We start from the raw sequence: 24,308 nt of genomic DNA, 5'->3' as shown, positions 1-24,308 counted from the left end.
CGGGGCACCCCCAGCTTGTCCGCCCCACCGCCGAGTGCCGGGGAAGGTGGGGGCAGCGCAGTCAGGGCCTGGCGGTCACCAAGCCCCGAGGGTCAGGGCCGGCTGGACCCGGGGCCGTCCCGCCGGGGTGTCATGGAGTCCGGCCAGCAGACCCAGAGGCCGGTAGAGGCCAGGAGTGGGGGTGCAGCCCGATGGCAGGTCCGCAGGTGGGAGGTCGGCCACCGGGGCCCCACTTAAACCTCCCTTCACCTTCTTGGTGCTTGGGGTGACCGCTGCCCACGGGCGCCAGGCCCCCCCCTTTCCAGCTCCAGGCTGGACAGCACTTGTCCCGAGGTCACAAATGTCAAGCAACGCTGACCACCACGGTGTGGGCCTGGTGACAGGGGAGGGCTGGCCCCTGGCCAGTGAGCAGGATGTGGCCCTGGCTGTCCTCTGGACTAGGAAAGGAAGGTCAGCCCGATGACCGTCCCGCCCCCGCCTCGGGAGGGGAAATGGAAAGTGGAGAGAGCAACAGGAACAGCTGGTCAGCCCTTCATCTCTCAGTACCTCACCCACCCCGTGCACCCCAACATCCAGGCCCAATTCCTGCCCCAGCCCCTCTTCTCCAAGCTGCAGCAGTGACCCTATATCCCTCTGGCCTGGCTGCCCAGTGGGGAGGGGCAGTGGTCAGGGCTCCAGGCCCCCCCCCCCCAGCTCCACAGCGACTGAACCCCTGCTGAGCTCTGCTGGAGTTGCACTTCCACCGGGCTCTGGGAGATGGGACCAGGGGGCACAGCGGGGTTGCTCTGGAGCCCTGGGGGTATCTGGGCAGCACCCCACCCCACGGGGGGCACCACTCTCGCCGCGGGTCCAGTCATCCAGGCTGACCAGTCCAGCGGGGTGCCTGAATCCAACAGAGGACACGATGCCTGGCGCAGCCTCTTCCAGGCTGACCCTCCGCTCTGGCCCACCGAGCGCCCTGGTATCTGGGCGTGTGGGGAGCAGGAGGCCCCGGGCAGGCTCGTCCTTCCTCGGCCACCGCTCAGTGTGGACTGGCCGACGCGCGCTCACCTGAGCCAACGCATGTGCCTGGGGGGTGCTGGTTCTCCCTGGGCCACCCGTGCCCAGGGGGTTCTGCGCGCAGTAGGGCTGACTAGACACAGGCTTTGCAGAGCATGCTGGCAAAGTGCCCGCCCTGAGGAGTGTGGGAGCGGCCGGGCCAGGTCCAGGAGCTCCAGGTCCAGGTGGACACCACACCCAGCCCCAGAGGCCGGCCGAGGCAGCCAGCAGAGGGTGCCCCGGCCAGCCTGCGCCAAGGCATGGGGCTGTTCTGAGGCCACTGTCTGCAGCAGCCGCGCCCTAGTCCACAGCTCATGCCTGGGACCTGGGGGCTCCCAGGGGAGCCGGGGGCTGGAACCCCAGCAAGCATGGTGCAGACGGTGTGGCTGGGGTGCGAGGACACACCGGTGGCAGGACCACTGTTCTCGGAAGGAGGGCCGTGAGGCCCCAGGAACCCAGCCAACCAGCAGCGTGAAAAAGACTCTTCTATTTGATTTACAAAGATTTACAAAAGGGGGTGGGAGTCCTGGGGGATGATACTGGCCCCAAGGCCCGTGAGGGCCCCTAGGATCGCCTGTCTGACAGGCCAAGGCCAGGACCCCATCTGCTGGGTCCCCTGGCTGCCGGGGCCCCGACGTCTGACGTCCACCTTGACCTTTAAGGTGGGGCCCTTGCCCGGAGCCCCCGCAGCGCTGCACCCCGCAGGGAGGGCGGTGAGGTCAGGAAGGCATTGTACCGCTTTTCTCCTCTCGGCCCGCAGGACCGTCCGGACACTAGGCCCTGGGGTCCAGGCACACTGACCACCCGGGGGAGAAACCCAGGCTGTGAGTCAGCTGCTGGTGCTGGGGAGGCGCCTGCTGCCCCCAGGGCCCAGCGTGGCGCCGGAGCCTAAGGCACGTTTGCGAATTCAGTCCTGGGAGGCTCTGCGTGGAGGGGCATCCGATGCTGGTCTGCGGGGGCTGGTGCTGGTGGCCTGGCGGTATTGCTCAGGAGGGGGGCTACCGGCTACAGACACGGAGCGGGGCTCCCGCTGGGCCCACGTTCGCGTGCCGGCTCGTCCTCTGTGGGAAGAGCAGGGGCTGAGACGCCGGCGTCACCCCCACCGGTGCCCATCCCCCACCGGGGCGCCGCACAGCAGGCACCTGCACCGGGAGCGTCAGAGGTCTGTGACCTTGTTCTCCAGCGCGGCCGCGATCTGCTGCAGGCGGAAGGCCAGCTGCATCTTCTGGGCTGCAGAGTCGGCCTCCAGGGCGTTGATGATCTGCGGAGAGGCCGGGTCAGGCGGAGGCCGGGCGGGGGCGGGGCTGTGGGGTGGCCACCCCGGGACACCTACCTCGTCGTAGTACTTCTGCGTGTACTGGTACAGTTGGTGCAGGGCCACCAGGGTGTTCAGGGAGTCCGTATGCGCCTGGGGGGACAGTGCACTCAGGGCAGGGGAGCTCTGGAGGGCCCTGTACAGGGAGGCGGCCCCCAGGGGGCAGGTGGACACCCACCGGGGTAACCCAGGGCCCTCATGGCCTCCCCCAGCACACACCGGCTGCAGGTGCCAGCTCATCTGCCCCCCCATCCCCTGCCCACCGGTCCTATAGAGCAGTGGGGACCCCAGCACTATGGGGCTCGGGTGGGGCTCCACAGAGGCTACCTGGAGCATCCCCCCCTTACCCGGGAAATCTCGGCCAGGTGTGTGTTCATGTCCTGGTCGCTGACTTGCACCATCTGGCGGATCCCCTTGTAGTAACTGCAGGGTAGGGTCGGGGATACGAGTCACCCAGAGTGTGGGGGCGTGGGAAGGGGTGGGGCAGTGAGACCTCCCACCCCCTGGACCCCCTGGGTGGGAGGTGGAGGGGGCACCCGGGCTACAGGGGCGCACTCACTCCTCCACCATCTTCTTGTAGGTAGAGATCTCCTTGGCATAAAGCAGCTTGTTGCTAGGAGAATCCTGCGGGGCGGGAAGGCCAGTGAGCCCCGGGAGGAGACGGGGGTGGGGGGCAGGGGAGGGGCTTGGCCGTGACACCTCGCCCGTCCACCCAGGCCTCAGGGGCACTGCGCTGCAGTGGATCGCAGCCTGGGGTGGGGGAGCAGGGTGGGGCAGCACAGCCGCAAGGTGCAGGCCCAGCTGCTCGCCCTGCACAGCGGCGGCGCGGGGCCACCCACCCGGCTCAGCTTGTGCTCGGTGCGCGTGCAGGCGTCCATGAAGGTCTGTGCGATGACCGACAGCGAGGCGTCCACCACCTCGGGCACGTGCACGTCGAAGATGAAGTGGGGGTTCTTGAGGATGTTCACCCAGAACCGCAGCGGTAAACTGAGGCAGAGCAGCAGCGAGTGAGTGGGGGCCAAGGGGGCACGCACGGGGGCGGGGGCGCCGCGCGGGCCCCACCTGTTGGTCTTCCAGATGTGGATGGTGTCCTCGTCCTTGATGTCGTGCTTGTCCGCCTGCTCGTCCAGGAAGTCGAAGAAGTACTTGACCGCGGGCGGCACGGCCAGCCCGGGCCCCAGCACGCTCTGGAAGAAGTTGTCCACAAACTGCTGCAGCGTGCCCTGGGAGCGGCAAGGGCGGGTCAGCGCCCGCGAGGGCAGCGGGGGCAGCGGGGGCAGCGAGGGGCGGGGCGGGGCCCCCACCTTGACGGACAGCAGGCGGGTCAGGTAGAGCTCCGTGATGGCCTTGGTGCGCTCCTTCTCCTTCACGCTCCCGCGCTTGGACTTGCCCTCGTCCACCTCCTCCGTGGGCCGCACCAGGTGCCACACGCGGTTCTCCTCCTCCAGGAGGGCGTGGCCTGCGCGGAGAGGACGCTGAGGACCCCGGGCGGGAGCCGGTCCCCCCTGGGCAGCCCGGCGGACACTGATTCACGCCGTCAGAGGCAGCGACTCACGCTCCCCGGGCAGGTCCTGCTGGCTGTCCTCCTGCTGCTGCGAGACCCCCACCTTGGACAGGATGAGGGTGGCTCCGTCCCGGACCTGGGGAGGAGAGCGGTGAGGGGAGGACCACCCCCCCCGCACCTTGTCACCCCCGCCACGTTGTCGCCCCGCCCCCCGCACTCACGTTGTAGTGCATCAGCGTGTTGATGCGCTTCCAGCGGCCGTCCCGCTGAGACGTCAGGTCCAGGTCCGACAGGATCTGGGCTGTGGAGCCTGGACGCCACTCTGCGGGGGGGACACAGCCCAGCTCCCGATGGGGGCCAGTGCCCCGGCCAGCCACCCCGCCCCTGGCCGCCCCTGGCCGCCCCGCTCACCCAGCACCACGCTGTCCACCTTGGGCCAGCGGGAGCATGGCTGCGTGCGGTACACCTGGTCGATGATCTTCTCCTTGACCTGGGAGATGGTGTCGCAGTTGAGGACCTTGACAGGGATGGCGTCAACCCCTTCGTCCTGGACGATCACGTTCACCGTCTGCCGGGAAGGCCAAGGGGTCAGGGAGAGACCTCCCAGGCCCACACCCCGAGCGGCCTCTGCTGTGGGGCCCGGGCCCCTCCGCCCCCAAATCAACGCCCAGCGACTGTCCTGGCCCCACACGTCCACAGCAGCAGACCAGGACCCGTGCCCGGGGACCACCCAGCGGTGGTCCTGTGGGCAAGGGACTCTACGCTGGTGCTGCGGCCGGCCGCGTGGGCAGCTCTGGTCATGCCCGCCCGCTCACCAGGGTGGCATACTCCACATCGTCGCCCAGCAGCCCCGTGTCATTGAGGGTGTACTTGGCCTTCTTCTGCACAGCGTCCACCGGCCCCTTCTCCACCTGGTGCTTGATGGCCTTGAAGAGCTTGTACAGCGGCTCACCGGCGCTGTCCTGGGGAGGGCAGGCGCAGCCTCAGGCCATGAGGAGTGGGGGAGAGACTGGGCCCACGGGGGGACGCACCCCCAGGTGGTCAGTGGGGTGAGCCCGCTCCTCCCCGGCCCTGGTGGGGCGGTGCCACAAGCACCTTGAGGTACTGGTACAGGCAGATGGACATCCAGTTGGACAGCATCCTCTCCACCACAGTCTCGGACCTGGGGGCAGGGAGCCTTGAAGCCGGCCGGCGCTGCCCCAGACCACCCCTCCCCAGCCCAGCCTTCCTACCCGGCCCTGGCGCTCCGTCAGAAGGCCCCAGCCCACCCGAGGCCCATGCCAAGGGCAGTTGCTAAGTGACCAGTGCAGACTGGCAGCCAGGAGCAGGGTGGCCATCCCGCCCACGCACCTGTGCCTGCCGTCAAAGCAGGGGCCTGACAGGCGGCACCCTGGCCCTCATCTGCTCACACAGCCCCGACCCGCACACCCCCACACACCTGCGCAGCATGAGCTTGGGGTTCTTGGCCACCACGTATTGCTCCATGAGCTCCAGAAAGAGCGTGCGCATGATGTCCGTGTAGTACTCCAGCTTGCCGTGCAGCGCCACGGTCAGCAGCGACGCAAAGTACACCTTGGCGCGCGCCGAGAACTCGCGCTGGTTCTCCAGCGTGTGGATGAACTGCGGGGGCAGCGGTCAGGCCCAGCCCCACAGCCGCCGCCCCCGCCCGCGTGCCTCCAGCTCCCCTCCACTCACATTGATGAGGAAGGACTTGCTGTTGAGCAGGTTGGAGAACTGGTAGAGGGCCTGCTCCACCGTGGGCCGCCGCGACTCCGGGATGTCCAGCCGGCCCGTGATCATCACGTCCTTGTCCCCGTCCTTCGACGGCAGGAAGAAGACACGGTCGGTGTAGGTCTTGTAGTCCAGCACGGGTATGCCCGCCTCGTGCACGTCGTTGGTCTGGTCCTCCATCTCGATCATCAGGTCTGCAGGGAGGCGGGGTGAGGGGTCCTCTTCGCGCTGCCCGGACCCCCGCGTGCCCGCCCGCCCGGGGGCGAGGGGTGGCGCCCACCTGTGAACTCCTTCTTGCAGCGGTCCCGCACGCTCTCCTCCAGGCCCTCCAGCTGGGACTTGATCTTCTCGTACTCCCGCTCGGCCTGCTGGCTCTTCCTCCTGCGGGCACAGCGTTCTGGGACCCGGGACCCGGCCTGGAGGCGCGAGCAGGGGCGGTGGGGACGGACAGGGCTGCGAGCGGGGGGCCGGGCGTTGGGGGCGGCGTGGGGGACCCAGCTCACCAGTAGCAGTAGACGGACACGGCAATGACCAGCACCATGGGCACGATGACCAGCGGCAGGATGAGACTGAGCGGCACGTCGCTCACCCGCGTGTCATATTCCACACGGCCCAGCACCCACTCGCGAGATCCAAACTTGACCTGCGGGGGGCCGACAGGACTGGCTGCTTGGGCCGGCCCCAGCCCGCCCCCGTCCCCGCCCGCCCCCACCCTTCCCCACTGGCCGGGGCCACGCACGATGAACTCAGGCAGGTTGTGCGCCGTGTCCCGCTTCTGCCTGCGCTTGGGGGGTGGCTGCACCTCCGGGGGCTCACAGTACAGGTCGGTCTCGGTCAGCGTCTTCATGATGCAGCGCTCAGCCCCCACAAAGGCCTCTGCCTCGTGCAGCGTCATGGCCTTGTTCAGGTTGGTGCCCTGAGAGTGGTGTCGGGCGGGAGGGTCAGGGCGGCAGGAGCGCAGTGGCCACCTCCCCCAGCTCCATCAGCCCGGCGCCCAGGGCTGCTCACCTGGGCGTGGATGAGATTGTTGACCTGCTTCTTGACACCCCCAGTGAAGTTCTCGAAGGTCGGGTCGGCCACGTACTCGAAGGCGCCGGCCTCGCTCCTGAGCAGGGCCCGGTGCCCATCCATCTGGATGAGCACTGTGAGGTTGTAGGCCTCGGGCTCCTCGGGGACCGCCGGGGACCGGAACACGACCTTGGAGTCGTTGTGGAAGGTGTACTCCGTGCCGGTGATCTGTGGGCGAAGGCTGGACGGTCAGGCCACTGGGCCGGGCCACCCCTCCCCAGCCGAGGGCCCAGGACTGACCACCGTGGGCTGCGGGGGTCCGGCCGTCTGTTGCTGCTGCCAGGGCTCGGCTATGACCACCATGGCGAACCTCTGAATCAGGCTGAAGCCCTGCCCGGTGACGTTGATGCTCCGGCCACCACTGCGGGTAGACATTGCCTGAGTAGGAGCGACTGGGCAGGGGCAGCACCCAGCCAGGTGCCCCCACCGGTCCCGCCCAGCACTGGCACGAGAGGGGCATGGCCTCTGAGTCAACCCTGCCGGTGGGCACTGCGCCTGGGCACAGTCGGGAGCAGACCTGGGGGTGCTCAGTGGGGCTCGCGAGGGCTCCTCCTGCCACCTGACCACCCCCAGCCACAGCAGCCCACTGCTGGGTGGGCAGCCCCGGCGGCAGGCGTACCTGACGAAGCTCCTCAGGGGCTCGAAGGCCCGCAGCACCGGGTTCTCGCGGTAGTGGAAGGTGACGTCGGGGCTGGGGACCCGGGAGCCCCCGTAGGAGATCTCCAGCGGCAGCTCTCCCACGGTCGGCTGGGGCCCGGTGACACACTGGAGCTGGGCTCCAAACTGCGTCCTGGGGGAGGGGGCTGTGGTCAGTGCCAGCCCCGCCCTGGGCCTACATCAGCCCGGGGCCAGCGGGTCAGGCTGACCCCCCTCCAGGACAGACTCAGGGTCACCGCATCCCCAGGCCAGGGCAGACCAGAGATGAACCCGCAGGCGACACCCACACATTACAAGGGACATCATTGAGGGTCACCCGCACGTCTTCCTCAGAGCCCGTGTCCAGGTGGGTGCCACTTATGGTCAGCGTGGTGCCGCCCGCCTGTGGCCCCTGCTTCGGCTCCACGCTGAGGGGCTGGGGCTGCTAAAGGAGGGGGGGCAGGGGCATTCGGGTCAGGTCTGGGGCGTGGGGGGCTCAGCACCCCCATACCTTATTGCCAGAAGGTGGCAGGGGCACAGCCCCACATGACCCCAAGTCAACATGCAGCCCCCCAGCAGTCCAGGGGAGCAGCACAGCTGTCCCAGCCTCCAAGGTCCACCTGGCCCAGGGGCTTACTTGGTATGTGAACTGGACGTGAGGTGGCGAGTGGCCGAGTTTGCCGTTGATGTCCACCTCGACACCCCCAGTGAAGGGCGTGTCCGCGGCCTCCACGACACACACGATCCTGGGGAGGACAGGCGGATGGGGCCCCCTCCAGGCCCTGGCCCCTCACACCGGCCCGGCGCCCGCCCCGCCGCCCCGTGGGCGCCGTCCCGCCCAGCGCCGGGCGGCTGCCCCCTGACCTGGTGGACACGGAGTACAGTTCTGGCTGGAAGACGCAGCTGCGGCCCGCCACCGTGACCCTCTGGACGTCGTCCGCCTTGACCCCCAAATCCGACCCGAGGATCGTGACGCGAATGCCCCCGCCCAGCGGGCCCGTCTCCGGCTGGATCTGCAGGGGGAGGCCAGACGGCGCTCGGGCCAGGGCCGGCGGGGGGGCGCGGGCACCCCGCCCGGAGGCCCGCACTCACCCTGGTGATGACGGGCGGCGGGCACTCGGTGGTGGCGTTGGCGCACAGGGCCTGGTACACGCAGCCCGCCTGCCCCCCGCACCACACGCAGCGGTAGGCGGGTGCGGCCGCCAGGCACAGGCTGCAGTCGCTGCGGCCGAAGGAGCAGTTGTACAGCGTGACTGCAGACAGGGGGCGCTGTGAGCGCGCGCGCCGCCGCCCCGCCCGGCCCCGCCCCGCCCGGCCCCGCCCGCCCGGCCCGCCCGCCCCGCCCCCGCCCAGGCCCCGCCCCCGCCGGCCCCGCCGGCCCCGCCCCCGCCGGCCCCGCCCCCGCCGGCCCCGCCCCCGCCGGCCCCGCCCCGGCCCCACCTTGGAGCTTGCTGTCGATGCTGTTGGGATAATAGGACGTGACGTACAGGTGCAGGGGCAGGGTCTCGTTGCCGTCGTAGGACAGCTGGGGGCACAGAGGCAGGCTGCACCCCTGCTCCCACCCAAGCCCGGGGTGGGGTGACCACCCTGCCCCGAACCCCTCCCAGCCCCGGGCGCAGTGCAGGCCTCCAGGTGGCAAAGCCGGGGCCCCGGATACACCACCCATTATGGCCCTTTGGCTGGGGGCACACCCGGAGCCCCACGCTGGCCAGTGTCCCTGCACCCCAGCAGTGGTGGGGAGGGAGAGGCTCAGGCCCCAGAGGCCCTGCACTCCCCTGGATCCCCCGGGGCCCAGAAGCCTGGTGTGCCCCCCTGCAAGCCCTACCTTTGGGGTGCGGAAGGAGAAAACGCCTGGCTCCTGCATGCTCACTGCCGCCTCGAACTCGAGCAGACTGCTGCCCACGTGCAGGGAGGAGACCTGCAGACAGCCAGTCAGCCCACGCCCGCCGCCCCCGGGCCAGCTCAGGCACTGCCGTCAGGTGCCCCAGCAGCCCCAGTCCACACCCGGCACCGCGCTGCCCCTCCTCGCTGGATGCCAGCCCTGGCACCTGGACGCATCCACGTCCCAGGGAGCGCTCTGCCTTCTGCCCCAGGCGCCAGGGGGTGCCTCCCCCTGTGCTGGTCCTGGGAGGGGCCCCAGCACCCCAATTTCAGCCCCCCACCACGGCCCCATCTGCACCCCTACCTTCACTGTGTCCAGGTTCTTGCCCTGGAAGGTCACTTTGGTCTCGTGGTTCATGGGGATGACCAGCGGGCTGGGGTTCAGGAACTGGGGGCAGTTCTCCTCCTGAGGGGAGCAGGCTAGTCAGCAGCTGTGGGCTGCCTGGGCGGCTGCCCCCCATCCCGGGCCTCACCGCGTGCGCAGGCACGATGCCCTCCTCGGGGTTGAGCGAGGCCTCCCGACACTCGTGATAGCGCAGGTCCCACTGGCAGGTCCACCGGTTGCTGGCGCAGGAGATGCACCTGGGGAGGGTGGTGGTGACCTGGGGCGGTAGGGGGCAGCTCCCCGCCCCCGGCCCCCGCGACTGGCACTCACGGCAGGTGTTTCTCCAGGCTCATGGCCTCTTTGCAGTCATAGAAGGGGTACAGGTGGGAGGTGAGGAAGACGTTCTCCTTCTTGAAGTGGAGAGAGATGTTCACGGCCACGTGGTCTGCAAGTGGGGACAGTGTCAGGAAGGCCAGGGGGCCAGGCCCAGCCCTGCCCAGCACAGCCCCCGCAGCACAGAACCCACCAGAGGAGACACGAGACGCGGCCTCTTGGCGGTCAGTGCCGCACCTGTGAGCTCGCGCTCAGGCGCCTGCTCCGGGGGTGTCTGCCGGCTCCCCGGGGTCTGAGACACCAGCTCACTCCTTTCCCTGCAGTCTGGGGCCGGGTCCCTTGGAGCCAGGCAGAGCGCTAGCCAGGCCCTACACGGCCTGCCCACCACCCCACTCACCCAGAGCCGCCCTCTGCTGGCCTCAACACCCAGGAGCCAGGTTTGGTGTCAGCCCTGGCCCTCAGGCCTGGCTTCTGGGCTCCATCTGCCTCAAGCTGGACAGTGGGGTGGACTTCCTGGCAGACCTGAGCCCAGGGCCTGGCACCCAGGGGTGCAGAGCAGAGACAAGAGGGCTCAGGCAGCACGGCTCCTGCACAGCACAGGCACTGGGCAGTTGCCACCCGCCTCACTCCTGCGGGGGCAGCACACAGGGTAGCTCACCTTGGCCCGGGGGTGTGGCGGGAATTTCGCTTGGGGAGTTGCAGACGACAGTGTCGCCCTCCACGCGGGCGGAGTGCGGGGCCGAGTTCCCGAAGAGGCACAGCAGCTCGTCGTCCTCACCCAGGGCCGGGAGGGGGCTGATGGTCAGCTGCACCTGCCCAGGCCCGATACTTTCAGAATATCGTGCCATCTCACCTCAAGCAGGCCCGGCCATCCAGCCCCCGCCCTGGGATGGGCCCCTGGCCATCCAGCCCCCCGGGGATGGCCCGCGCACCTCCCCCTGGGCCCGCCGGCTCATGTTCTGGGGCTGGGCCCCTGTGACTGCCACGCAGGACTCCTCGCGGCTCCACAACCAGTGCCCAGTCTCCTTAGCCCGCAGGCAGTCGGCCATCCTGGTGCATCTGCGGGACAGGGGGCGGCCTCAGCCCCAGCACCCTAAGCAGGGCAGGCCGCCCCTCGCCCGGCCCAGGGGCCCTGCGCTCACCGTCCCTGCAGGACGCACCAGCCGCAGTAGGGGTCCTGGGAGCCGCGGCACTGCGCGCAGCTGTTGTAGTTGGCGCACTCCTGCACTGGCAGCAGGAAGACCTACGGGCAGGCAGCGGGCCCTGGACGGGCGGCCACAGCCTCCCCCTCGGCCCAGATTTCCCGGCCTGCCCCCCTCCTCCCCACGGAGAAGTAGACGCCACTTGAGGGTCCCCGGGGGGCCCCAGACAGTGCTGTGAGCGCCCAGAGCTGGAAGGAGGGGCCACTGGGCCCCAGGAGTGGGGGCCGCCCCTCATGTGGGCAGGCCTGGCCCTCCCTTGCCCCAGGCACTGCCCTGCTGGGGTCCTGAGGCAGCTGTGGCGCCAGGCCCTGCACTGGGGAGCCCAGTCTGTGCCCCGACGAGCTCACAGGCTGCCCAGGCCCCTGGCCACCTTGCCAGAGGCCGCTCCGACCCGAGGCGGGGGCACACCCACCTTGTCCTGGGTCATGGCGTACAGGCTGGCCCCGTCCGCAGACAGCACCAGGTCCTGCTTGATCTTCCTGTTGATCTCCACAGGGATGGCCCCGTACTCCACGGAGGTGCCGTTGGGGGCCAGGTACACCTGCGGGCGTGGCAGCGGGTGAGGGTGGCTCACGCGGACGGGCCTCCCGGGGCTGCCCCCCAAGCCCCGGCCTCACCTTCAGGACCCGGCCGTCCGAGGTGCCCAGGAAGGCGACGGTGTGGCCGTTCTCGGCAGTGACCGTCACGGCAGTCAGGTTCAGGCCCCCCCGCTGCAGCACGGCCGTGGCCGTGAGCCCGTCCCGGCTGCCCAGCGGGTAGGGCAGGTGCTCCGAGCCGCACGGGAAGTTCTCGCTGGTGCCCTGTGGACCGTGGGCAGGACCCCTCAGCTCCCGCCGGACGCCCCCCCGCAGGGCCCCAGTGATGTCACCCCGGGAGCCCCGGCCCCCACCTTGCCCTCAGGGCAGGCGCGGTACCCCAGTGAGCGCAGGGCTGGCCCGCGGACGCAGGGCTGGGGCTGCACGTACCGAGCTGTGGCTGCCGCACTGGATGTCGCCGTGGAAGGGCTTGTAGAAGGAGTCGCGGCCGGCCTCCTTGGGGCCCCGGTAGCAGGCTTCACGGTTGGCCTCCATCTTGGCGTGGACCTCGTCCAGCGGGAAGAGACAGAGGCCGGCCTGGGGGCCCCCCCGGCCCTGGCCGTCGCGGCTGAAGACGGCGTAGAGCACGCGGCTGGCACCTGGCAGGGCCACGGAGGCCGCCAGGCAGCTGCCGAAGGCAGAGGCGGGCGCGGGGCCGGCGTCCAGGCAGCGCAGGTCCATCTCCAGGTAGGAGTAGTAGAAGGGGTCGTGCCGGCACATGCGGGCCAGCAGCGTGCGGTTGCGGGGCGGGTGCTTGTCCTGCTGGTTGAAGACGAAGAAGACGTACTCGCCGTCCTCGAAAGCGGCCACGAACTGCTGCGTGCTGGTGGACAGGTAGCCGGCCTTGTAGGTGGCGTGGTCCGTGTAGGCCTCGAAGGCCTCCCGGCCCTCGGCGCGGTCCAGCAGGCGGGTGCTGACGATGATGCCGTTGTCGTGGGGGCCGTTGCCCTTGCCCACGAAGAGCACGCGCTCGCCCGGGGCCGCGTCGCTGACCAGCCCCACCGTGGCCACGCCCTCGTCGTTGCTGGCCACGAAGGACTTCTCGCCGCCGCCGTCCTCGTAGAACAGCCGCAGGGACACGTTGCTAAGGGCGCGCAGCGCACAGATGCCCTTGAAGAGGCTGCCGCACTCCACCAGGCGCTGCCCCGGCGGGTCCAGCAGCAGCAGCTGGTTCACGTTGTCGGTCAGCACGGCCTCGTGGCACTGGCTGGCCTCGATGGGCGGCGTGCACTTCTTGTTGTCCAGGGAGGGGCCGGTGGCGGCCCGCTGCCGCAGCTGCAGCTCGGCGGTCAGCTGGTACAGCGCGTTCACCGCCCCCAGGTACACCTCGCCTGACGCGGGGTCCACCACCAGGTGGTTCAGCTCCGTCTCGGCAGAGAAGAACTTGCTCGGCTTTCCGGGCTGCAGGCCCGCCCTGGCGCCCACCAAGCCCAGGAGGGCCAGGGCCCAGAGCCGCAGCGCCATGGCCCCGGCACCCTGTGGGGAGGGAGGAGTCAGGGGCCGCCCCAGCTCGCCAGGACGGACCCGGCCCCCAGGAAGGCCCTGGCCCGACGCCCCGCGCCCACCTTCGGTGCCCGGCCCCACCTCAAGGTCACCAGCGGAGCCACAGCTTGCCAGGACTGACCTGGCCCCCAGGTTTTCAGGGCACCTGCTTGGGAGTCTCACACACCTGCCCGCCCCCTCCAGACCCAGAGCCCAAGGTCCAGCTGACCATCCCCGGCCACAGGCTGGGCCCAGGCCCCGCACAGCCAGCGTAGGGGCAGCAATCGCAGGAGCTGTTTGCACCCACCCAGGTTACCTGAGGGCAGCCCCCCCGCCTCCGTGAGTCAGCATGGGACCTGCAGGGCTTCCCCGGGCACCCGTGGGCAGGGGCGGGCAGGGTGCGGCCAGAACCCATCGGGCCTCAGAGGAAGGCAGCCTGCAGCAGGGACACTGTGTGTCCACGCACAAGGGCAAGCTGCCCAGGCCAGGCCCTTTCTGGGGACCTAGGGTACAAGTTGGGGGCACTCCCCAGAGGCTGGCCCGCACCCGTCGCCCTGGGGACCCCCCCCATGAGCCGCTGGGTCTCCCCGAGGGGGCCTGTATAGGGCCCTTGATGGCGGCTCCGGGGACTGGACCGCAAGGTAGAAGACAAGGAGGAAAGCAACCTCGGCCCCAGGCCCACCGCCCGAAAGAACCAGCTTCGCCTCCCTCTGGCTCCCCACTGGCCCCTCCAGCTGCCCGCCTCCGCCAGGGGCCAGCTCTGCTCCGCGGCCAGCTTCCTCCCCCACCAGGGAGCCCTGGTGAGGCTGGGGGTGCCACCACCCCCTCATCCTCCATTCTGCCGGCATAACCTCCTCGCGCCCGAGGAAGTAGACGCTTGGGAGGCTCTGAGGGCTCCGGCTCTGCCAGCCCCCCACCACCCACGCAGTTCCGGCCTCTGCAGACCCCGCCCCCGGCACCCAGAGTGCTCGTTCTGGCTGGGCCCCCGGGGACCCTGTGCCTCTGCCCGTGTCAGCACCCAAGGCCAGCTGGAGGTGTCGGGGTAGGGGGAGTGGCTGGCTCCCTGCCCAGGGGAGGCGCCCCGGGAGGCTCTGGGAAGAGCCTGTGAGGAGGCCTCAGGGCCCACTTGGGGAGCTGGAGGCTTTGACAGAAGGGCGATCTCAGGAGACCTCAGAATCAAGGGCAGGACGGGCAGATGGGGGTCCCCACCACCCAGAACCCCCAGGAAGGCGCCCAGCTGCCTGTCGGGTGGAGGAGGCAGTGAGTGCCAGATGTGGGGCCTGACTCCAGGCAGACCCAGCGCACCAGGAAGGGCCCTGGGGTGCTGGCACCGGGTGCTGGTACCGCGGTCACGCCCCAGAGAAGGCCGAGCCCGCACCCTCCCCCACCCGCCAGGCCGGTGCCCTTGCTGGGGCTCAAAGTCCACTGGGCGCCACGGGGCGGGGGCTGGGGAGGGGTCGCCGGCGCCCAGACCTGGGCCGCCCCCAGGCCGGCCCTCCCCACCGGCCACCCGCCGGGCAGCTCACCCGTGTCCCCGTCCCCGCGACCCAGGCCATGGGACACGACCCAGGCTGTGCTCAGCTCAGGCTCGGCCAGGCCGCGGCTAGCAGGGAATGAATGGAATGTTCCCCGCGCCCAGGGCGGGGGCGGGCGGGGGCGGGGCGGGGGCGGGGGCGGGGGGCGGGGAGGCGGCTGCAGCCAGGAAGCCCGGTAGCGGCCTCCCCCTGAAAACCACCTTGCCCGGAGCCCACCCACTGGGTGCCCCTTCAGAAACAGCCCACCCTGACCCTGGGCCTTGCACCAGACCTCCGAGCCCCAGCCCCCGCCCCACCCCCAGTCCCAGCCCCCGCCCCAGCGCTGCTCTGCCCACTGTCGGGGGCTGGTCATGGCCAGGCGGCTCCCTGTCCCAGGGTCCTCCTGGGCGGTCAGCAGAGACAGGCCCAATGCCCAGTGTCCCAAGGGCCCCCCACGCTAAGCCCAGGCCCTCTTAGGGGCCGTGGGACCGGGACACTCCCAAACAGACAGCCTCAGGCGGCCTCCGTGGCCGCCCCAGAGCAGGGTCACCCACCTGCCGGCCGGCCGGGCCCAGGCACCCTGCGGGAGGCGCCAGGCACAGCCGGCCCCACTTCCTGCCCCCAGTGTTCCTGGAACGGCGCTTCCTGTTTTGAAGGCAGCCCAGGACCCCCGCTTGGGCGCTTGGGCCAGCGGGGATTTCCTCAGGGGCATCAGACGCCTTTTTCCTGGCTCAAGTCCTGGCTCAAGTCCGGAGGTGCACTTCCAAGAAGGCCTCGCCGCCGGGCACCTCCCCCAGACCGCAGCCCAGCCCCACTGGCCCGGCCCGCGTCGGGCTCAGCACTCCCGGCACACCTGGCCTGAGACTGGGCCTGGCCGAGGCCCGTGCCCGTGGGCAGGGGCTGGGTGAGGGCAGCCGTACGCACTCCAGGCCTGGCTGGGCAGCCTTGGGGAGGGGACACGAGCTCGGCCTGTGGAGGGGACCGCTGCCCACCCCCCAACCCCATGCGGCTGCAGCCCCCACACCCTCCCGGGGCCCAGCCCTGACTCACCAGGCACGAGTCCAGCTCAGTCTCTGCTCAGGGCCGGCATCGAGGGTCCCTGGGAGACAGGACAGGGGCAGTCTCAGGAGATGGTCTCAGCACAGGCCTGGCCCGCCTCCGGCTGCCTCCCGGCTTCCTGCCCTGGAGGGGGAGCAGCCCACGGGCCCCCACCTGGCCTGTGCCGCCCGCAGCCGAGGCGCGGGGCTCCGGAGAGGCAGGGGAGCCGGCGCGGTCTGCCCTTGAACCCTGCACGCGAGGAGTCTCTGGAGACCGTGGTGGCCGTGGCCTGCGCCAACGCACCAGCTGGTCACCTCACTTCTCTGAGCCTCATCTCCCCATCTGCGAAATGGAGGCACCCACAGTCAGGCCTGGGTGAGAGAGGACGCGGCCTGCTCCGCGGGGGCCTCGGCCGGCCGCTGCTATGTCCGCTCCTGGACGCCCGCAGCCCTGCGCACTCTGGCGGCCCCTTCTGTTCCCCTCCTGGTTTGGGGCGAGGGCCGTGGGCAGGGGCCGGCAGCTGCTGTGAGGGCCGCCACGGGGTCCCTGCTCCCCAGGGTCTGTGGCTCGCAGCCCTGTGGCCTGACACCCCGGCCTGGACACACAGCCTTGCTTGGAGCAAGCCCTCGACGCGGCCACCCCGCCACTGGGGCTGGGCAACAGTTGGCTCGCTTGCCAATTTCGGCATGCCTTCTGAGAGAACATTCTCACGCGGGACGTGCTGCGGCGCAGAGAGGGAAGCAGGGCGACGGGAGGGCCTCCCTCCTCAGTGCCCCGGCCACCCGGCGGCCATCCTTGCCCCCCCGCCCCGCGCTCCAGCCTCCCGCCAACTCCAGCCCCAGCCCTGCTGCCCCCCCGGGTGGGGGTCCAGGCAGGCCCGAGGGAGCCGGGGTGCAGGAGGGCCCAAGTCAGGCTGGCTGGAAGGGCCAGGTGGGACGGGGTGCAGGGCTGGAGGCCGGGGTGTCCTTGCGCCCGGGACTCAGGGCAGCCTTTGTGAAAGGGGCAAAGATCACCTCGCGGACAGACTCGGGGCAGACGCGGGGCAGCCTCGCGAGAGCCGGCCCCATGTCCCCTGCAGAACCCCCAGCCAGCACTCTGAGGGGAAGCTGCGTGGGGACCCCAGAAGGAGCGAGCCGCAGACCCTGGGGAGCAGGGACCCGGTGGCGGCCCTCACAGCAGCTGCCGGCCCAGCCCACGGCCCTCGCCCCAAAGCAGGAGGGGAACAGAAGGGGCCGCCAGCAGCCCTCTAGGGGGACAGCCCCCACCTGCCGCGGCCAGAGGTGGGGGGCGCCTTCCGCACACAGGGCTCGGAGGCCAACCCCATGCCGTCAGCCGGGCTGCTGCGGGAGGCCCGCGGCCAGGCCAGGGCCGGCTGGGGTGAGGGTAGAGGCCGAGGGGGCTTGGGGAGAAAGGGACAGTGCAGGCCGGGCGGGGCGGGGGGCAGGCCCCGGCTTAGTGTGGAGGGCGCAGGGGACCCCACGACGAGGACGAGGGGGGGTGCGGGCCACCCTAGCTCAGCCGAGGGGCGACCGCGGCGGCTGTCCTGCCGGGAGGGGGCGCGGAGACGCCCCCAGACGGGGCGCGCCCCTCCCCCGCGGGCAGCTGCGCCGGAGCCGGCCCGGCCGGCCACGAAAATGCAAATCGGCGATGGCGGGGCCCGCGGGGGGGGGGGGGGGGGCAGCACAGGCCGGCGCGGCGGGGAGCCCCGGCGCTTTCAAAACAAGCGCGGGGGGCGGGGGCGTCTGCGGGGAGCCCGGGCCGCCCGCCGGCGGGGCGCACCCCGAGGGCTCGGCCCGCGCCCCGCCCCGCCCCCGCGGCCGCCCGGGCCCCCCGGGGCGCGCTGGCGCCGGCGCCGGCGGGGCGGCGGGAACTCGGCCCCCCGCGAGCCCCGCGTCCCCCAGGCCGCCCGGGCGGGGAGCCCCGCTCCGAGGGGAGCGCGCGGACTGCGGGGCGCGCCTCCCAGGCCGGGGGACCCCGAGCGCCGCGCGCGGGAGCCTCACCTGCAGCCTCGGGACGGCGGCGGTCACGTGCCAAGGCCCCGCCCGGCCTCACCTGGCGCCCGGCGCTCACCTGGGGCCCGGCCCGGCGCCGCCCCGCCCCGCGGCCCCGCCCGCCCGGCCGGGGTCCGTCCCGGGGCTCCCCCGCCGGCCAGTCGCGGGGACCGCGGCCGCGGCCCCCGCCCAATGACCCCCGACCGGGCTGGGCCGGGGCGAAGGCCGCGCTCTCCCCGCACCCACACCTGGGAGAGGGGCGCGGCGGGCGGGGCCCCGGGGACCTGACTGACGTCGGAGCCGGAGCGCGTCGGCGCCCCCGACCCTCCCCGGCGCGCCCCGCCCCGGCTGACGGCGGCCTCGGGCCTGCGCCCCTGCCCCGAGGGCCCCCGCCGCCCGCGGGGTCCCCCCACACGTCACCCTCGCCCCACCGAGGGCCGGGACGGCCCCCCGCCCTCCAGCTCTGGTCCCGCCCGCGCCCCGGCCCGGCCCCGGCCGGCCTGAGGTGGGGAGGCGTCCTGCTGGGGTCGGGGTCCTGCATCGCGCCCCGGCCTCAGCTGCCTCGCGAGGGCCCCTGCGGCGGCCCCTCCCTTCCTCCCGCGCACCTCGGGTGCGGCCCAGGGCAGGCGGCGCCCGCATCACCTCCCCCCTGCCGGCCCCAGGCCCCTCCGCAGGCCCCGAGCCCCAGCCTGGGCCACGAGGCTGCGGCCTCAGCCCCGAGCCGAGCCGGCGCGGCTGCACATGCTCAGCCCAGGCGGTCCCTGGAATCCCCGCACTGAAACGCAACCCCCCACCCCGGGGCGCCCAGCGGGCAACGGACCTGCCCCATCTGCTGGCCCCAAAGCCCCAGAGCCTCCTGTGGGGTCCTGGCGCTGCCCATCCTCGACCAGGAGGTAAAAGGGCTGTGCCCAGACGGACGCCGGCCTCTCCGGAGAGCACCCGGGGCCAGCCTGGGCCCCGCGGGAGAGGGCGGGAGGGTGGCTGGGGGCAGGCGCAGGGCGTCCACGGCACAGGCGAGGCTCCTACAGGCGAGCAGGGCTGAGGGCCGGGCTGGGCCCCCACGCGCTGGCTGGGCAGGGGCCCCCGTGGGCCTGCGGGGCTGGGAGGGGCAGGAGCCCCCGGCTCAGATGTCGCCCTCCCCGCCCACCCCACCTCTGAGCTGCCCCCTGCGGCCCCTTGGCAGGCTGGCCTCCGCAGCTGGCTGGCCCGGCCGCCCGAGGCGGGTGGGGGCGGCGGGCCCAGCACCAGCCACCCCTCCCTGGAGCCCAGTACCCCGGGTCTGCGGGAGGCGGGCCCGAGTGGGCAGGGGCAGCAGGCAAGGCTGTAATCTCGCAGTCACTCGTCAGTGCCGCCGCCGGTCACCTCGCCCGCCTGCCGTCACGGGGAGCCCACAATTAGCCCGGGGCGCAGTGCCAGCCCCTCACACACTCAGCCACACGTGTGCAGGCACAAGCAGCCCAAGGCCTGGCCGGCAGGTAGGCACCCCAACCCCTGGGCCCCAGGTCAAAAAGGCAGGGGCCGGGTGGGCCCAGGATGCTGGCATGAGCGCACGCCGGGCGCACACTGGAGGACACAGAGGGCACAGCTGGGCCTGGCGTGGTGCTTGGGGTGCTGGGCTGGGCAGGGCGTGGACAGGGCGCCCCAGGAGGCCGGGGGCACCGGGAGCTCTCCAGGGATGAATGTGCAGGTCCGGGTGGGGCAGGTGGTGAGGGGGTATGACGCGAGGAGGGTAGACCACAGGCAAGAGATCCCACGGGGGCAGGTGGGGCCGGCCCCCCAGTGACACACCCAGGAAGGTGCCCCCAGCTGCTAGGAGGCAGGTCCAGCCCCCACCCTCTTCAGCGGCTCACCCAGTTCAGGGAGGAACTGCTGGGGGGGTGGGAGGAACTGCTGGGGGGTGGGGCTGGGGGGCGGCACCACCTCCAGGAGGTGGTGCTGGATGCTGCCTCCTAGCCCCTCCTGACGTCCTTTCCAGGGTCCTGAGGTCTCGTGGGGCGGTCCCCCAAACCAGAGCTGATGCAAGGTGGGGGTGGGGAGCCCTGGAGCCTCCTGGCCAGTCAGGGAGAGCATCTCCAAAGCCAGGCAGGGGCCCCTCCCTCCCACCGCCTGCCCTCACCCCTGCAGCTCTTCAGCTTCTGGGCAGAGCCTCTCCAGAAAGCACCCGGGGCCAGCCTGGGGCCGGCAGGAGAGGGCGGGAGGGCGGCTGGACCTCTGCTGGCCCCCAGGCCTCCACTTCGTGCCTGCACTGTGGCACCACCCGCCTCCCTGCCACCACAGCCAGCTAGCGCAGATAGCAGGGGCCGGGGCTGCCCCTGGGGCACCACCACCCTTCCCTGCAGTTCCTCCACAGCACCCCCACCCCCACTCTGAAGACACCCCGGGGTAGGAGCTGGGGTCCACACGCAGCCCAGAGCCCCCTGCTCTTGCTGTCCTCAAAGCAGCCTTTCTATAGCAGGGACCCCACCCGGCACCCCTGAGACATGGGGGCTGTCTTCTCACCCTGCCGGGTGCCCCCGCCCTGGCACCCCGTTGGGAGGCCCGTCCCCTCAGCACTCCAGGACCCTGCGTTGCCTCAGCCTCGGTGGCCAGCTGGGCCTGGCCCTGGGAAGGCGGCTCTGGGACTTGGTGCGGCCCTGCCTGTGCTGGTGCCCTCCCAGGGATGCCCTGACCCGGAGCCCCAGGCCTCAGCTGCCCGGGCACAGCCGACCGCGGCCTCCTGCAGCCTCCGTGCTCACCCGCACCCTGGCCTGGGCACCCAGGAGCTGCAGTCAGGGGCCAAGGGCCCAGCCCAGGGTCCAGCCTGCACCGGAAGTACCCTGTATCCAGGGCAGAAGCTATTTCCTCCCCAAGGCCCCAGGCCGGCATTCACATGGCACCAGAAGGGGGAACTGCAGGTTTCAGAAGCTGTGGGGAAAAGGGGGCTGAAAGGGCGCAGCACAGGATACCCCACCCCCACCCAGTGGCTGCCCGCCAGCCACAAGGCGTAGCGGCGGGGCGCACAGGCTGCCCAGGCAGGGCTGAGCAGCCAGCAAGGCTGGGAACACACGCGGGCGGGTGAGACCTGCAGGTGCCCCAGGGGCAGCCCCGGCCCCTGCTGTCGGCTCTGGCCGGCTGTGGTGGCAGGGAGGCTGGTGGTGGCACGTGCAGGCACGAAGCGGGGGCCTGGGGGGCAGCAGTGGCCCAGCCGCCCTCCCGACTCTGGGCCCGGCCCGGGGAGGCCCAGGACAGGGGTGCCCCGAGACCCAGGCACAGAGAAGCATGGGGCAGAGATGAGGCTGCGGAGGAAGGGCCGAGAGACAAGGCAGCCCAGGTGCTGAGCCAGCCCGGCCCCGCCTGGAATCTGAGCCCAGACAATTAGTTAGGGCTCCACCCAGCACACCCAGCCGAGTCCCTGGGGAGGGCTCTGCCCAGCCCCCACCCCACCAGCACCACGGGGCGCAGATGCAGCAGCCACGGGCAGCCCCCAGGCTCCCCTGTGTCCCCGGCTGGGAGGGCTCCCTTGTGTCCCCGGCTGGGAGGCCTCTGAGGCGGAAGACGGGGGACACAGCAGGAGCCAGGCTCCCTGCTCACGGGTGGAAGCCCTTGTGGGCAGGCCTGGCCCTTCAGCGGCGGCCCATGTCAGTGGAGGGGAAGCAGCGGGCGCCCACCCAGCGTCCAGGGCCCCCGGAGTGGGCAGTTACAGGGACAGGACTCGGTCAGGTCCGGCCTAGGTCCTGGGGTTGGGCCAGGCTGGGGGAGGGGCGCCTGCCATATGGCTCCCTCCCCAGGTGCCAGGCCCACCCCTGCCGTCCAGTCCCATCTCTTCTGCTCCACTGGCCTGGGCCCAGGCCAGGCCCCCACCTACCCCCAGGGGCTCGGAGGCCTGGCAGCTGCAGGCGCAGCCAGGGAGGGCCTCTGGCCTCCATCTGTCCACCTGGGAAGCCCTTCACCTGTGGAGCAGGGGACAAGTGCCACCTCCAGGGGCCATGGGGTTGAGGGCAGGGAGGCCACACAATAATGTGCTGGTCAGTGGGTCATTGGGGGACAGGAGGGAGATCCCAGAGCCCACCCTGACCACCCCGGCCAAGCCAACTACCTGTTCTGCCCAGCTGGGAAGCCCCGGCGTGAGTCACGGGCCCAGGCCTTCCCACCAGGCCTTTCCCCCAGGCCTACGGGGCTCAGACTCAGGGCCTGGAGGCCTCGGTGCCAACGTATTTGGGGTGAAGGGGGCTGCCCTGCTGGGCACCTCCTGCCCAGGCCTCCCCTGAGGGGCGCAGGCCCCTCTTGACTGGCTGGGCAGGGCCTGCTGGGGCAGCCCCGGGGTGTTCTCCAGCCAGGGAGCCTGGGTGACGCATCCCCTCCCACCCCGCCCCCGACCGGTCTGAGCAGCTGAGGGAGGTGGCGAGGCTGCCCGGACTTGCCCGTCCCTCCTCCTGGGGCTCCCGGCCGCGGCCGGAAGTGGACCTTGTCCCACGCTGCAGCCTCCCCTCGGGGCTGGACATGGCTGGATAATCCAAAATAATTCCCCCCTGGCTGGCTGGCGGCCGGCGGGCGGGGTTGGGGGGGCACATTCCAACCCCTAGTTTTTCTCAGCAGCTTCCTCCCTTGTGGGGCAGGACCCAGGCCAACCTCGGGCTCCCCCCAGCCCCACGCCGGGGGCGTCTCAGGCCAGCGGAGCTGCTGTGGCACCCTGCGCTGCTCAGCCACCTCCAGAGTTAAGAGGCCACCAAAGACGGCCTGCGTCAGCCCGGCCAGGCCTCTGGGGACCCCCGGCCAAGGCAGCCCCCCACTGTGGCCCGCTGGGCAGCCAGGCTGGCCGGGGACCGTGCGGGCTCAGGCTGGGGCCGGCTCTGGGCGCCTCGGTCTCTCCACAGGGCCGCCCCGGGGAGGGCGCAGAGGCTGGCGTGAGATGCAAAGGGGCGGTGTGGCCCATAGGCCTCCGAGCCCCGGGACAGTCCCCCACTTTGGGGGTCCAGCTTTGCCCCAGCCCCGACCCTCGCCGCAGGGGGACTCCTTCCTTTTCCAAGCTGCTGGGAAGGAGCCCAATGACGTGGCAGGAAGCTTTGGGGCTCCTGCGCTCCTGAACCCCCAGTCTCCCAAGTCGCCTGAACACAGAGTGACCGGAGGGGCCATCCAGGAGGGCTTCCTGCAGGAGGCATGCAGGGGGGCAGGGCCCAGGGAGAGGGCCAGGCCAGGGTAGACTCGCACCCCAGTCTCAGACTTCCTGAGCCCGGGGGTCCACCCGGCCCCACCCCCGCACGGCGGGGCAGGCCCTGGGGCTCCAATCACGGCCGCCCGGACCCGCGCACCACCTTCCGGGAGCCCGGGGAGTTTGGGGGTCCAGCCGCCCGGGGAAAGTCCTGGCAAAGCGGGAGCCAGCGCCGGCTGGGCCCGGGCCCGGTCACCCCGACAGGCTGCGTGGTGGGTGGGCCCCGGGCTCCCGCCCAGAGGGGTGCTCTGCGCGGCTCCCGAAGCGGGCGGCCGCGGAGGCGGGGACCCCGGCCGGGGGGTCCGAGCGGCGGCCCCGACGCGCGCGAGCAGCGAGGGCCCCGGCGCCCAGGCCGCGCCGCCCCCGGAGCCCGGGCGGGGAGGCCCGGCCCGGCCCCGGCGCCCGCGCTCGGCCGGGAGGCGCCGGCGACCTCGCGGGGCGCCTCGCCCGGGGCCCGCGCCGAGCGCGCAGCCGGCGGAGCGGCCCGGACGGCGCCCCCGCGGCCCCCGGCCCCCGCGCCCCGCGCCCCGGTACCTGCACGTCCGCCGCCGAGGCTCGATGGCGCCCGGGCCGCGATCGGCGCCGCGCTCCGGCCCGCGCGGCTGCCATGGCGACGGGCCTTTGTGTGGCCGAGGAGGGGCCGGAGCGCGCGGGAGCAGCCGGCCCCGCCCCCGCCGGGGGACGGGGGGCGGGGGGCGGGGGGCGGGGGCGGGCGGGGGCGGGGCCGGCGCCGGCGGGCTGGGCCCTGGGTCGCGCCGGGCGGCGCCGAGGGGAGCCCCGCGCCCCGCGCCCCGCGCCCCGCGCCCCGGCCCGGCCGGCCCCTCCCGGGCGGCGGCGCGGGCTCCGAGGGCAAAGGGCGCCTGCCGGGGCTCCCCGGTCCCGGCCCCCGCCTCGGGGCCTGGGGGCCACCCGCGCCCCCGGGCGGGGCCCCGACCCCGCGTCAGCTCTGGCTCGGCCGGCGGCTGCCGCTGGTCACTGCTCGGCCCTCGAGGGGCCTTGGGGAGCGGCGCGGCCAGTCCCGGGACGGCGTGCCCAGCACCCACGGGCACCCACGGGAGCACCCACGGGACCTGGGACATCCCCAAGCCCTAACCTGCACCCCACAGCTAGGGCGGCCTGTCCCCCACTTGCCCGCCCCAGCCCCCCTTCACCCCAGCCCACAGGGGCACACACCGGCCACCCTCCCCGGGGAGCTGGAATCGCCAGGAGGGACTTTCCCGCGTTCCCCACGGGCGGCTGGTGAAGGAGCGCCGAGGGGCGGCACCTGCGGCCGGGTGGCACCCGTGGCGGGGGTGGCAGTAGGGGCGCCCCTGGGAGCGACCTCCAGAAAAGGAAGTTGAGAGGCGCAGTGTCGCAGCGGGAGGTTTCATGCCAGAGCCGGGCAGGCGGTCCGGCTCGAAGGGAGGCTTTAAATAGAGCCAGGAAGCCGCTGGGACTGTCCTTCCTGTTCCTCGCCCTCCGCAGGCCGCCGCCCCGCGGGGCTCACA

The 24,308-nt window shown here is 72.0% G+C and overlaps 1 protein-coding gene across 3 annotated transcripts; it reads right to left on the bottom strand.

Annotated features, from left to right (window-relative positions):
• Window positions 1–1,391: 1,391 nt before the first annotated feature.
• On the bottom strand, window positions 1,392–23,414 carry PLXNB2 (plexin B2). 3 transcript variants are annotated; one of them, XM_037513347.2, is made up of 39 exons: window positions 23,356–23,414; window positions 15,817–15,984; window positions 15,655–15,703; window positions 11,999–13,084; window positions 11,651–11,833; window positions 11,446–11,574; window positions 10,974–11,074; window positions 10,764–10,890; window positions 10,490–10,643; window positions 9,829–9,943; window positions 9,647–9,755; window positions 9,478–9,579; window positions 9,118–9,210; window positions 8,733–8,817; window positions 8,385–8,545; window positions 8,157–8,305; window positions 7,930–8,038; window positions 7,601–7,737; window positions 7,276–7,446; window positions 6,897–7,017; window positions 6,597–6,824; window positions 6,328–6,504; window positions 6,092–6,231; window positions 5,869–5,969; window positions 5,553–5,782; window positions 5,296–5,477; window positions 4,953–5,019; window positions 4,673–4,819; window positions 4,269–4,425; window positions 4,079–4,179; window positions 3,909–3,993; window positions 3,658–3,812; window positions 3,416–3,576; window positions 3,193–3,340; window positions 2,913–2,977; window positions 2,701–2,776; window positions 2,372–2,446; window positions 2,181–2,299; window positions 1,393–2,099 (listed from the first exon to the last, which is right to left on the bottom strand). In XM_037513347.2, the coding sequence occupies exons 4-38, from the start codon at window positions 13,070–13,072 to the stop codon at window positions 2,195–2,197; spliced, it is 5,520 nt and encodes a 1,839-aa protein (XP_037369244.1). In that variant the 5' UTR covers window positions 13,073–13,084; window positions 15,655–15,703; window positions 15,817–15,984; window positions 23,356–23,414; the 3' UTR covers window positions 1,393–2,099; window positions 2,181–2,194. The 3 variants fall into 3 exon arrangements, with proteins under 3 accessions (XP_037369243.1, XP_037369244.1, XP_037369246.1); XM_037513349.2 differs by having other exon boundaries at window positions 3,416–3,540; XM_037513346.2 differs by having other exon boundaries at window positions 1,392–2,099; window positions 6,092–6,504.
• Between the last annotated feature and the right edge of the window lie 894 nt (window positions 23,415–24,308).

This window comes from Talpa occidentalis, unplaced genomic scaffold (genome assembly GCF_014898055.3).
Source record: "Talpa occidentalis isolate TD23 unplaced genomic scaffold, MPIMG_talOcc4v2.1 talOcc4.16, whole genome shotgun sequence".
NCBI classification, from domain to species: Eukaryota; Metazoa; Chordata; class Mammalia; order Eulipotyphla; family Talpidae; genus Talpa; species Talpa occidentalis.
The sequence above is the reverse complement of the archived record's forward strand: the minus strand, read 5'-3'. Positions and strand labels throughout refer to the sequence as shown.